The sequence below is a fragment of the Rhinatrema bivittatum genome, chromosome 6, assembly GCF_901001135.1.
Source record: "Rhinatrema bivittatum chromosome 6, aRhiBiv1.1, whole genome shotgun sequence".
Classification (NCBI taxonomy): Eukaryota; Metazoa; Chordata; class Amphibia; order Gymnophiona; family Rhinatrematidae; genus Rhinatrema; species Rhinatrema bivittatum.
Genome location: NC_042620.1, coordinates 6,627,598 through 6,640,797, shown reverse-complemented (window position 1 = coordinate 6,640,797; position 13,200 = coordinate 6,627,598). Strand labels below are relative to the sequence as shown.

General features: G+C 45.7%; 1 protein-coding gene across 1 annotated transcript in view; it reads left to right on the top strand.

Moving 5' to 3' along the window:
- Window positions 1-13,200, top strand: part of SPEG (striated muscle enriched protein kinase) — a 497,600-nt gene that overhangs the window by 108,709 nt on the left and 375,691 nt on the right. Inside the window, exon 6 of the mRNA XM_029605011.1 lies at window positions 5,313-5,456. Coding sequence (XP_029460871.1) covers window positions 5,313-5,456 — 144 coding nt within the window. The remainder of the gene's footprint in view (window positions 1-5,312; window positions 5,457-13,200) is intronic.

The window sequence follows — 13,200 nt, the reverse complement described above, 5'->3', positions numbered from 1 at the left end:
CTGCATGACAAGACATTAAGCTGTACTCATATTGCTGTGCACACATTTCTTGTGTGCACAATCTGGCCGCATCAGAATTAAAGCTCGCGCATAAAAAAATGTGCAGACAACTGAGGGTTAAACTGTGCACTGTGCTGACGGCAGCTCATGACATCAGCCCCTGAGTTTGTGGAACCATCTGAAAGCTTTCAGTGCAAGATCATCTAAGGAAAGAAACAGAATCGTAAAGGTTTACTTTTAGCAAACTAGTGGACTAGAGGAAGCTGTTGAGTTACTCCACCCCCCATTACCCCTTTGACCAGGTCACACTGTGTGGACAGAAAGGAGTAGGCTGCAGGCAGGGCGAGGCAGCCACCAGAATAGGTGCTGCGTGCACAAAAGGTTTTCCAGATAACGCTACACGGATATTCAGTGCTACACGGATATTCAGTGGTACGCGGATATTCAGTGGTACGCGGATATTCAGTGCTACGCGGATATTCAGTGGTACACGGATATTCAGTGGTACACGGATATTCAGTGCTACGCGGATATTCAGTGCTACATGGATATTCAGTGCTACATGGATATTCAGTGGTACGCGGATATTCAGTGGTACGCGGATATTCAGTGGTACGCGGATATTCAGTGGTACACGGATATTCAGTGCTACGCGGATATTCAGTGCTACATGGATATTCAGTGGTACATGGATATTCAGTGCTACGCGGATATTCAGTGCTACATGGATATTCAGTGGTACATGGATATTCAGTGCTACGCGGATATTCAGTGGTACATGGATATTCAGTGGTACATGGATATTCAGTGGTACGCGGATATTCAGTGCTACGCGGATATTCAGTGCTACGCGGATATTCAGTGGTACATGGATATTCAGTGCTACATGGATATTCAGTGGTACATGGATATTCAGTGCTACGCGGATATTCAGTGGTACATGGATATTCAGTGGTACATGGATATTCAGTGGTACATGGATATTCAGTGCTACGCGGATATTCAGTGCTACGCGGATATTCAGTGGTACGCGGATATTCAGTGCTACGCGGATATTCAGTGCTACGCGGATATTCAGTGGTACGCGGATATTCAGTGGTACGCGGATATTCAGTGCTACGCGGATATTCAGTGGTACGTGGATATTCAGTGGTACGCGGATATTCAGTGCTACGCGGATATTCAGTGGTACAGCTGTCTGGACGTCCAGATTAAGTTCTCCGAGTAAGTTAACCGCTCAGTGGGTTTTGAATGTGGATCTCTCCCAAGCTATTTCTTCTGGCGTAGGGGACCTGTGTGCAAATCAGACCTGGAAGGCACTGGAGCGCCTCGGTCACAGCGGGAGTCATGAAGCCTCCTTGGCCAGCACTGAGTGTAGGCTACGTTTGTTTGCAGTGTGCTCCATTCACTGGGGGAGCAAATCAGCCCATGCTCTACCCTTCCCCACCCTCTCCCTCTGTCCTCCTGCCGCCTAAGGTCTCTCTGTTCCCTCCCTCCACACCCACACTCCATCTCTCTTCCCCCTGCCCTCATCCTCTCTCCCTTCCCTCACCCCATTTCTCTCTTCCCTACTCTACCCACCACCATCTTGCCTCGTCTTCCTTTTATCTCCCTTCAGCCTCCCTTGCCCCCTCCTATCTGATCACGCACTGGCAGGAGGATGAGAGGGGTGGTGCCTCCCGCCAGGTCTTCCTCCTCCACCTCTATGGCCTGACCTGTAGGGACAGAGGATGTGGTGGACACACTGCCCATCTCCTCCTCCTCCTGCCACCGAGCTGCCCTGATCTCCCGCGGCGAGCCAGATTCTGATGGGGCCTTGGCCTCCGGGGCTCACCCCCTTCCAGAACCTGCCAGAATGTCCCCGTGTGGAAAAGATGTGCCGACAGTGTGACACCGGTGTCCTCGGAGAAAGTGACCTGGTGGCAGGAGGCGAGGAAGTGACATTATATCAGGAAGCCGCCCACCTCTTTAGAGCTAAGGAAACGATTGTAGCTGGCACCCGGAGCTCCGACCTGAGCTCAGAGATGTGTGGGAGGGTGACCCAAAGCACAGCTACTTAATGGTGGCAATTACGTAGCGTGCACGCCCCCGGACCTCCCAGTCCCAAGGGTGCCCTTCTCTGCATCCTGCTTGCTGATGTGCTCTCCTCCCAGCTATGCTTCCTCCTGCAGTCTCCTTACTGTTTGCTTCTCCTTGTGGGCTTTCTGTTTGCCAGGGGAGGGGTGAAACTAACTACACGTGCCACGGGCTTTGCACCAATTCTCAAAGTAAAAGTGCCCCGGGTACAAGGAGATTTTCCTGAAAAAGAACATGTAAAGATTTAAAAATATAAATATCTGCGTGTGCACTTTGCCTCCTCTTAATGTGGCTAAGAGTCCGTGTGTTGCAGAACATTGCATGGGCTTTCAGCGGGTGTGAGGGATGATTTATGCAGATAAATGCTTTTATCACTTTGAAAGTTGTCCTTCTAATGTTTCCTACTCACTAGCATGCTTTTTCCTGGTGCCGCCTTCTGCCCCATGTCTCCTCACTAGTGAATCCCTCCCCTGTGTCTCTTGTTCACTAGTGTGCTCTCATTCAGTGTCTCAGGCTCACTAGCGGGCTTTTTCCTGGTGCCGCCTTCTGCCCCATGTCTCCTCACTAGTGAATCCCTCCCCCGTGTCTCTTGTTCACTAGTGTGCTCTCATTCAGTGTCTCAGGCTCACTACTGTGCTTTTTCCTGGTGCCGCCTTCTGCCCCATGTCTCCTCACTAGTGAATCCCTCCCCTGTGTCTCTTGTTCACTAGTGTGCTCTCATTCAGTGTCTCAGGCTCACTAGCGGGCTTTTTCCTGGTGCCACCTTCTGCCCCATGTCTCCTCACTAGTGAATCCCTCCCCTGTGTCTCTTGTTCACTAGTGTGCTCTCATTCAGTGTCTCAGGCTCACTAGCGTGCTTTTTCCTGGTGCCGCCTTCTGCCCCATGTCTCCTCACTAGTGAATCCCTCCCCTGTGTCTCTTGTTCACTAGTGTGCTCTCATTCAGTGTCTCAGGCTCACTAGTGTGCTTTTTCCTGGTGCCGCCTTCTGCCCCATGTCTCCTCACTAGTGAATCCCTCCCCTGTGTCTCTTGTTCACTAGTGTGCTCTCATTCAGTGTCTCAGGCTCACTAGCGGGCTTTTTCCTGGTGCCGCCTTCTGCCCCATGTCTCCTCACTAGTGAATCCCTCCCCTGTGTCTCTTGTTCACTAGTGTGCTCTCATTGTGTCTCAGGCTCACTAGCGTGCTTTTTCCCAGTGCCACCTTCTGCCCCATGTCTCCTCACTAATAAATCCCTCCCCTGTGTCTCTTGTTCACTAGTGTGCTCTCATTCAGTGTCTCAGGCTCACTAGTGTGCTTTTTCCTGGTGCCGCCTTCTGCCCCATGTCTCCTCACTAGTGAATCCTTCCCCTGTGTCTCTTGTTCACTAGTGTGCTCTCATTCAGTGTCTCAGGCTCACTAGCGGGCTTTTTCCTGGTGCCGCCTTCTGCCCCATGTCTCCTCACTAGTGAATCCCTCCCCTGTGTCTCTTGTTCACTAGTGTGCTCTCATTCAGTGTCTCAGGCTCACTAGTGTGCTTTTTCCTGGTGCCGCCTTCTGCCCCATGTCTCCTCACTAGTGAATCCCTCCCCTGTGTCTCTTGTTCACTAGTGTGCTCTCATTCAGTGTCTCAGGCTCACTAGCGGGCTTTTTCCTGGTGCCGCCTTCTGCCCCATGTCTCCTCACTAGTGAATCCCTCCCCTGTGTCTCTTGTTCACTAGTGTGCTCTCATTCAATGTCTCAGGCTCACTAGTGTGCTTTTTCCTGGTGCCGCCTTCTGCCCCATGTCTCCTCACTAATAAATCCCTCCCCTGTGTCTCTTGTTCACTAGTGTGCTCTCATTCAGTGTCTCAGGCTCACTAGTGTGCTTTTTCCTGGTGCCGCCTTCTGCCCCATGTCTCCTCACTAGTGAATCCCTCCCCTGTGTCTCTTGTTCACTAGTGTGCTCTCATTCAGTGTCTCAGGCTCACTAGCGGGCTTTTTCCTGGTGCCGCCTTCTGCCCCATGTCTCCACACTAGTGAATCCCTCCCCTGTGTCTCTTGTTCACTAGTGTGCTCTCATTGTGTCTCAGGCTCACTAGCGAGCTTTTTCCTGGTGCCGCCTTCTGCCCCATGTCTCCTCACTAGTAAATCCCTCCCCTGTGTCTCTTGTTCACTAGTGTGCTCTCATTCAGTGTCTCAGGCTCACTAGTGTGCTTTTTCCTGGTGCTGCCTTCTGCCCCATGTCTCCTCACTAGTGAATTCCTCCCCTGTGTCTCTTGTTCACTAGTGTGCTCTCATTGTGTCTCAGGCTCACTAGCGTGCTTTTTCCCGGTGCCGCCTTCTGCCCCATGTCTCCTCACTAGTAAATCCCTCCCCTGTGTCTCTTGTTCACTAGTGTGCTCTCATTCAGTGTCTCAGGCTCACTAGTGTGCTTTTTCCCGGTGCCGCCTTCTGCCCCATGTCTCCTCACTAGTGAATTCCTCCCCTGTGTCTCTTGTTCACTAGTGTGCTCTCATTGTGTCTCAGGCTCACTAGCGTGCTTTTTCCCGGTGCCGCCTTCTGCCCCATGTCTCCTCACTAGTAAATCCCTCCCCTGTGTCTCTTGTTCACTAGTGTGCTCTCATTCAGTGTCTCAGGCTCACTAGTGTGCTTTTTCCCGGTGCCGCCTTCTGCCCCATGTCTCCTCACTAGTGAATTCCTCCCCTGTGTCTCTTGTTCACTAGTGTGCTCTCATTGTGTCTCAGGCTCACTAGCGTGCTTTTTCCCGGTGCCTCCTTCTGCCCCATGTCTCCTCACTAGTGAATCCCTCCCCTGTGTCTCTTGTTCACTAGTGTGCTCTCATTTAGTGTCTCAGGCTCACTAGCGTGCTTTTTCCTGGTGCCGCCTTCTGCCCCATGTCTCCTCACTAGTGAATCCCTCCCCTGTGTCTCTTGTTCACTAGTGTGCTGTCATTCGGTGTCTCAGGCTCACTAGTGTGCTTTTTCCTAGTGCCGCCTTCTGCCCCATGTCTCCTCACTAGTGAATCCCTCCCCTGTGTCTCTTGTTCACTAGTGTGCTCTCATTCAGTGTCTCAGGCTCAGTAGTGTGCTTTTTCCTGATGTCTCCTAGAGGGCTTCCTTCTGACCCTGCTTTCCTCACTAGTATGTCCCACCCCACTGTCTTCTGCTCCCCAGTGTGCTCATTCAGCATCTTCTCACTGGTGCACTGTGTTTTGTATCTCTCACCTGCTTGCTTACTTGCTCACTTCTCTTCTTTTCTGATTCCTTTTTCCAATCAGAGTCATCTGATGATTCCTACGTGTCAGCAGGGGAAGACCCACTGGAGGCGCCTGTCTTTGAGATCCCTGTGCAGAACGCTACCGTTGTGGCAGGATCAGAGGTGCTTTTCAAGTGCATCATAACGGGAAACCCATATCCAGAAGGTAAACCAAGCACAGTTCACAAGGTATCGGGCCAGGCGGAGCAGTGTGCAAGACAAAGGGGAGGGAGGAAGAGTGTTAGGATGAATGCAGTATTTTGGAAACAAACTGCACTTGAAGTAATAATCATTGCACCTGTTTTTGCTGCAAACTGAGTGAATGTCAGAGCTCTAAAGAGGGCGAGCATCCTCAGAATATCTGCCTGCTGCTTCGCTCATTTCCTGTCTCTTTTCCACATTTTTATTGTTCTAATATACCTATAGTTAAATTTTCATAATGCTTGTGATGAAAGAGGGGCAGGAATTTATAATCTCCAGGAACATTGCAAAATAAATCTCCTGTCCTGGGTCCAAGGTTCAACTCTCAGTGCTGTATTCATGCTTATCATATATCATCGTGACGTCTGCATGGGATTCTGATAAAGGTGCACTCTTCAGCTGTCAGTGCTGTATTCATGCTTATCATGTATCAGCGTGATGTCTGCATGGGATTCTGATAAAGGGGCACTCTTCAGCTGTCAGTGCTGTATTCATGCTTAACATGTATCATCATGACGTCTGCATGGGATTCTGATAAAGGGACACTCTTCAGCTGTCAGTGCTGTATTCATGCTTAACATGTATTATTGTGATGCATGAGATTCTGATAAACGTGCACTCTTCAGCTGTCAATGCTGTATTCATGCTTTACATGTATCATCGGGATGTCTGCATGGGATTCTGATAAAGGGGCACTCTTCAGCTGTCAGTGCTGTATTCATGCTTTACATGTATCATCATGATGTCTGCATGGGATTCTGATAAAGGGGCACTCTTCAGCTGTCAATGCTGTATTCATGCTTTACATGTATCAGCACGGACAGCTGCATGGGATTCTGATAAAGGGGCACTCTTTAGCTGTCAGTGCTGTATTCATGCTTTACATGTATCATCATGACGTCTGCATGGGATTCTGATAAAGGGGCACTCTTCAGCTGTCAGTGCTGTATTCATGCGTTACATGTATCAGCACTGACAGCTGCATGGGATTCTGATAAAGGGGCACTCTTCAGCTGTCAGTGCTGTATTCATGCTTTACATGTATCAGCACAGACAGCTGCATGGGATTCTGATAAAGGGGCACTCTTCAGCTGTCAGTGCTGTATTCATGCTTAACATGTATCATTGTGATGCATGAGATTCTGATAAAGGGGCACTCTTCAGCTGTTAGTGCTGTATTCATGCTTTACATGTATCATCAGGATGTCTGCATGGGATTCTGATAAAGGGGCACTCTTCAGCTGTCAGTGCTGTATTCATGCTTTACATGTATCAGCACTGACAGCTGCATGGGATTCTGATAAAGGGGCACTCTTCAGCTGTCAGTGCTGTATTCATGCTTAACATGTATCATTGTGATGCATGAGATTCTGATAAAGGGGCACTCTTCAGCTGTTAGTGCTGTATTCATGCTTTACATGTATCATCAGGATGTCTGCATGGGATTCTGATAAAGGGGCACTCTTCAGCTGTCAGTGCTGTATTCATGCTTTACATGTATCATTGTGACGTCTGCATGGGATTCTGATAAAGGTGCACTCTTCCGCTGTCAGTGCTGTATTCATGCTTTACATGTATCATCATGTTGTCTGCATGGGATTCTGATAAAGGGGCACTCTTCAGCTGTCAGTGCTGTATTCATGCGTAACTTGTATCATTGTGATGCATGGGATTCTGATAAAGGGGCACTCTTCAGCTGTCAGTGCTGTATTCATGCTTTATATGTATCATCATGACGTCTGCATGGGATTCTGATAAAGGGACACTCTTCAGCTGTCAGTGCTGTATTCATGCTTTATATGTATCATCATGACGTCTGCATGGGATTCTGATAAAGGGACACTCTTCAGCTGTCAGTGCTGTATTCATGCGTAACTTGTATCATTGTGATGCATGGGATTCTGATAAAGGTGCACTCTTCAGCTGTTAGTGCTGTATTCATGCGTAACTTGTATCATTGTGATGCATGGGATTCTGATAAACGTGCACTCTTCAGCTGTCAATGCTGTATTCATGCTTTACATGTATCAGCACTGACAGCTGCATGGGATTCTGATAAAGGGGCACTCTTCAGCTGTCAGTGCTGTATTCATGCTTAACATGTATCATTGTGATGCATGAGATTCTGATAAAGGGGCACTCTTCAGCTGTTAGTGCTGTATTCATGCTTTACATGTATCATCGGGATGTCTGCATGGGATTCTGATAAAGGGGCACTCTTCAGCTGTCAGTGCTGTATTCATGCTTAACATGTATTATTGTGATGCATGAGATTCTGATAAACGTGCACTCTTCAGCTGTCAATGCTGTATTCATGCTTTACATGTATCATCGGGATGTCTGCATGGGATTCTGATAAAGGGGCACTCTTTAGCTGTCAGTGCTGTATTCATGCTTTACGTGTATCAGCGTGACGTCTGCATGGGATTCTGATAAAGGTGCAGACTTCAGCTGTCAGTGCTGTATTCATGCTTAACATGTATCATTGTGATGCATGAGATTCTGATAAAGGTGCACTCTTTAGCTGTCAGTGCTGTATTCATGCTTTACGTGTATCAGCGTGACGTCTGCATGGGATTCTGATAAAGGTGCACTCTTCGGCTGTCAGAGCTGTATTTATCCTTTTCGTGTATTAGTGCAAAGTCCGCATGGGATTCTGGTAAAGGTGAACTCTTCAGCTGTCAGTGCTGTATTCATCCTTTATGTGTATTAGTGCGAAGTCCGCATGGGATTCTGGTAAAGGTGCACTCTTCGGTTGTCAGTGCTGTATTCATGCTTTACATGTATCAGCGTGACGTCTGCATGGGATTCTGGTAAAGGTGCAGACTTCAGCTGTCAGTGCTGTATTCATGCTTTACATGTATCATTGTGATGTCTGATAAAGACCCTGTCTTCGTTTGTTCATGGTGTATTCTTGCTTTATGTGTATGAGTGGGCTTATAGATCAGCGTTAACGGGTATAGTGGATGTAACAGCTCACAGTCAAATGGCGGCGGGGAAGGGATGTTATGGAGCCACAGTAGTGTTTACTTATACAAAACAAAGTTACAGAGGAGAGGCCCCATTAAGGAAACCAAGGAGCAGTATTGGATCTGTAAATAAGAACATAAGATCATAAGATATTGCATATTGGGTCAGACCAAGGGTCTATCAAGCCCAGCATCCTGTGTCCAACAGTGACCAATTCAAGTCACAGGTACGTGACAAGTAACCGGCAAGAACCCAAACATTAAATACATCCCATGTTACTATTCCTTATTGATTAATATCAGTTTATGGATTTTTCCTCTAGGAAATTATCCAAACTTTTTTTACACCCATTCAAACTAACTGCTGTAACCACATCCTCTGGCAATGAATTTGAGGTTAACTATGCACTGATTGAAAAATAATTTTCTTTGATTTGTTTTAAATGAGCCACTTTCTAACTTCATGGCGTGACCCCTGGTCCTTCTATTATCTGAGAGATTAAATAACGGATTTATATTAACCTGTTCAAGTCCTTTCATGATTTTGTAGACCTCTATCATATCCCTCCTCAGCCGTCTCTTCTCCAAGCTGAACAGCCCTAACCTCTTCAGCCTTTCCTCATAGGGGAGCTGTTCCATTCCCTTTATCATTTTGGTTGCCCTTCTCTGTACCTTCTCCATTGCAATTATATCTTTTTTGAGATGCGGCGACCAGAATTGTACACAGTATTCAAGGTGCGGTCTCACCATGGAGTGATACAGAGGCATTATGACATTTTCCGTTTTGTTCACCATTCCCTTTCTAATAATTCCCAACATTGTTTGCTTTTTTGACTGCCGCAGCACACTGAACCGACGATTTCAATGTGTTATCCACTATGATGCCTAGAGCTCTTTCTTGTGTAGCGAATGACTGATTCTGAAGAAATAACCTGCCCTGCTTAGTCTCCCCCAAAAAATATGACTCCCCTGAAACTTACAAATAAACATAGAAAGGATGGCAGTGCATGGTTTGGAGGGAGGTATCTTCAAAGGATACTAATGATGCATTAGAATTGGGGCATCCCGACGGTGAGGTTCCAATAATAAGAAAAGTAGTCCAAGTGCCTGTAACTAAAGACTCACCTGAGCTAAAAAATTCTAACTTATCCCTATCAATTAAAAAGCAAAATGAAAATACAAACAAATAACAAACTTTGAAATGTTTGTATGCTAATGCCAGAAGTCTAAGAAGTAAGATGGGAGAATTAGAATGTATAGCAGTGAATGATGACATAGACTTAATTAGCATCTCAGAGACATGGTGGAAGGAGGACAACCAATGGGACAGTGCTATACCGGGGTTCAAATTATATCGCAATGACAGAGAGGAGCACTCGGGAGGCGGTGTGGCGCTTTATGTCCGGGATGGCATAGAGTCCAACAGGATAAGCATCCTGCTTGAGACTAAATACAAAATTGAATCTTTATGGGTAGAAATCTCTTGTGTGTCGGGGAAGTCTATAGTGATAGGGGTATACTACCGTCCACCTGGTCAAGATGGTGAGATGGACAATGAAATGCTAAGAGAAATTAGGGAAGCTAACCAAATTGGTAGTGCGGTAATAATGGGAGACTTCAATTACCCCTATATTGACTGGGTAAATGTATCATCGGGACATGCTAGAGAGATGGAATAAATGATAGCTTTATGGAGCAATTGGTTCAGGAACTGACAAGAGAGGGAGCAATTTTAGATCTAATTCTGAGTGGAGAACAGGATTTGGTGAGAGAGGTAACGGTGGTGGGGCCACTTGGCAATAGTGATCATAATATGATCAAATTTGATTTAATGACTGGAAGGGGGACAGTAAGCAAATCCATGGCTCCTGTGCTAAACATTCAAAAGGGAAACATTAATAAAATGAGAAAAATAATTAGAAAAAAACTGAAAGGAGCAGCAACAAAGGTAAAAAGTGTGCAAAAGGCGTGAATATTGTATTCCATATATTAAGAAAGGTGGAAGGAAGGCAAAACGATTACTGGCATGGTTAAAAGGGGAGGTGAAAGAAGCTATTTTAGCCAAAAGATCTTCATTCAAGAATTGGAAGAAGGATCCAACAGAAGAAAATAGGATAAAGCATAAAAGTTGGCAAGTTAAATGTAAGACATTGATAAGACAGGCTAAGAGAGAATTTGAAAAGAAGTTGGCTGTAGAGGCAAAAACTCACAGTAAAACCTTTTTAATATATATCCGAAGCAGAAAGCCTGTGAGGGAGTCAGTTGGACCGTTAGATGATCGAGGGGTTAAAGGGGCACTTAGAGAAGATAAGGCCATCGCGGAAAGATTAATTGATTTTTTTGCTTCGGTGTTTACTGAAGAGGATGTTGGGAGATACCCGTTCCAGACATGGTTTTCATGGATAATGATTCAGATGAAATGAACCAAATCACGGGGAACCTAGAAGATGTGGTAGGCCTGATTGACAAACTGAAGAATAGTAAATCACCTGGACCGGATGGTATACACCCCAGAGTTCTGAAGGAACTAAAAAATGAAATTTCAGACCTATTAGTAAAAATTTGTAACCTATCATTAGTCATCCACTGTACCTGAAGACTAGAGGGTGGCCAATGTAAAAGGGATCCAGATGTGATCCTGGAACTACAGACCAGACTTCAGTTCCGGGAAAAATAGTGAAAAGTGTTCTAAAGATCTAAATCATAGAACATATAGAAAAATATGGTTTAATGGAACAAAGTCAGCATGGCTTTACCCAGGGCAAGTCTTGCCTCACAAATCTGCTTCACTTTTTTGAAGGAGTTAATAAACATGTGGATAAAGGTGAACCAGTAGATGTAGTGTACTTGGATTTTCAGAAGGCATTTGACAAAGTTCCTCATGAGAGGCTTCTAGGAAAAGTAAAAAGACATGGGATAGGTGGTGATGTCCTTTCGTGGATTGCAAACTGGCTAAAAGACAGGAAACAGAGAGTAGGACTAAATGGGCAATTTTCTCAGTGGAAGGGAGTGGACAGTGGAGTGCCTCAGGGATCTGTATTGGGACCCTTACTTTTCAATATATTTATAAATGATCTGGAAAGAAATACGACGAGTGAGATAATCACATTTTTTAAGATGATACAAAATTATTCAGAGTAGTTAAATCACAAGCAGATTGTGATAAATTGCAGGAGGACCTTGTGAGACTGGAAAATTGGGCATCCAAATGGCAGATGAAATTTAATGTGGATAAGTGCAAGGTGATGCATATAGGGAAAAATAACCCTTGCTGTAGTTACACAATCAGGACGATACAATACAGGCGCTCCGGCGGAGCGCACTGTTAACCCGCATTTGGATGCGCGTTTTTGACGCGCTAGCTTTACCCCTTATTCAGTAAGGGGTAATAGTGCGCTGAAAACGCACGTCCAACCCCCCCGAAACTAATGCAGATGAGAATGAATTTACTCAATCCTACATTTAAGAAGTAATATCTCAAAGAGATAGTAACTCAATAATATATCTGGACTTGACCAACATTACTCAAAGAATGATTTTATTTATGAAATTGTAACCGAACTTTATTGGCACCTGTTAGAATGTAAGATATCCTACATTTACTTACCTTAGTCTATGTGCCTATTTGTAAACAGTTGCGATGGTATATAACTTAGCGATGGTATAGAAAAGTTTTTAAATAAAAAATAAATAAATAAATAATAGCGCCCACAACATGCAAATGCATGGTGATGGCCCTATTAGTTATGCCCACGCGATTCAGAAATTAAAATGTGCAGCTAAGCACATTTTTAACTATTTGTAATTTTTGGAAGTCCCAAAAGTTACAAATAGTTAAAAATGAAAAAAAAAAAATTTATAATGGGCCCGCGGCTCGCGGGTTGAAAACCAGACGCTCAATTTTGCTGGCGTCCGGTTTCCGAGCCCGTGGCTGTCAGCGGGCTCAAGAACTGATGCCGGCAAAATTGAGCGGTGGCTGTCAAACCCGCTGACAGCCCCCGCTCCTGTCCAAAAAGAGGCGCTAGGGATGCGCTAGCGTCCCTAGCGCCTCTTTTTACCACGGGCCCTAATTTAAATAAATTAATTTACGGAATCGCGCGCACAAGAGAGTGGCCTGTGCATGCACTGGGAGAGCAGGCGCTCGCCCGCTCTCCCGCGATTTTTACTGTATTGGCCCACTAGTTATGTTCCTTATTAGGTGCTACAACCCAAGAAAGAGATCTAGGTGTCATAGTGGATAACACATTGAAATCGTCGGCTCAGTGAGCTGCGGCAGTCAAAAAAGCAAACAGAATATTAGGAATTATTAGGAAGGGAATGGTGAATAAAACAGAAAATGTCATAATGCCTCTGTATCGCTCCATGGTGAGACCGCACCTTGAATACTGTGTACAATTCTGGTCGCCGCATCTCAAAAAAGATATAATTGCGATGGAGAAGGTACAGAGAAGGGCAACCAAAATGATAAAGGGGATGGAACAGCTCCCCTATGAGGAAAGGCTGAAGAGGTTAGGGCTGTTCAACTTGGAGAAGAGATTGGGCATCCATATGGCAGATGAAATTTAATGTGGATAAGTGCAAGGTGATGCATATAGGGAAAAATAACCCTTGCTGTAGTTACACGATGTTAGGTTCCATATTAGGTGCTAGCACCCAGGAAAAAGATCTAGGCATCATAGTGGATAATACTTTAAAATCGTCGGCTCAGTGTGATGCAGCAGTCAAAAAAGCAAACAGAAT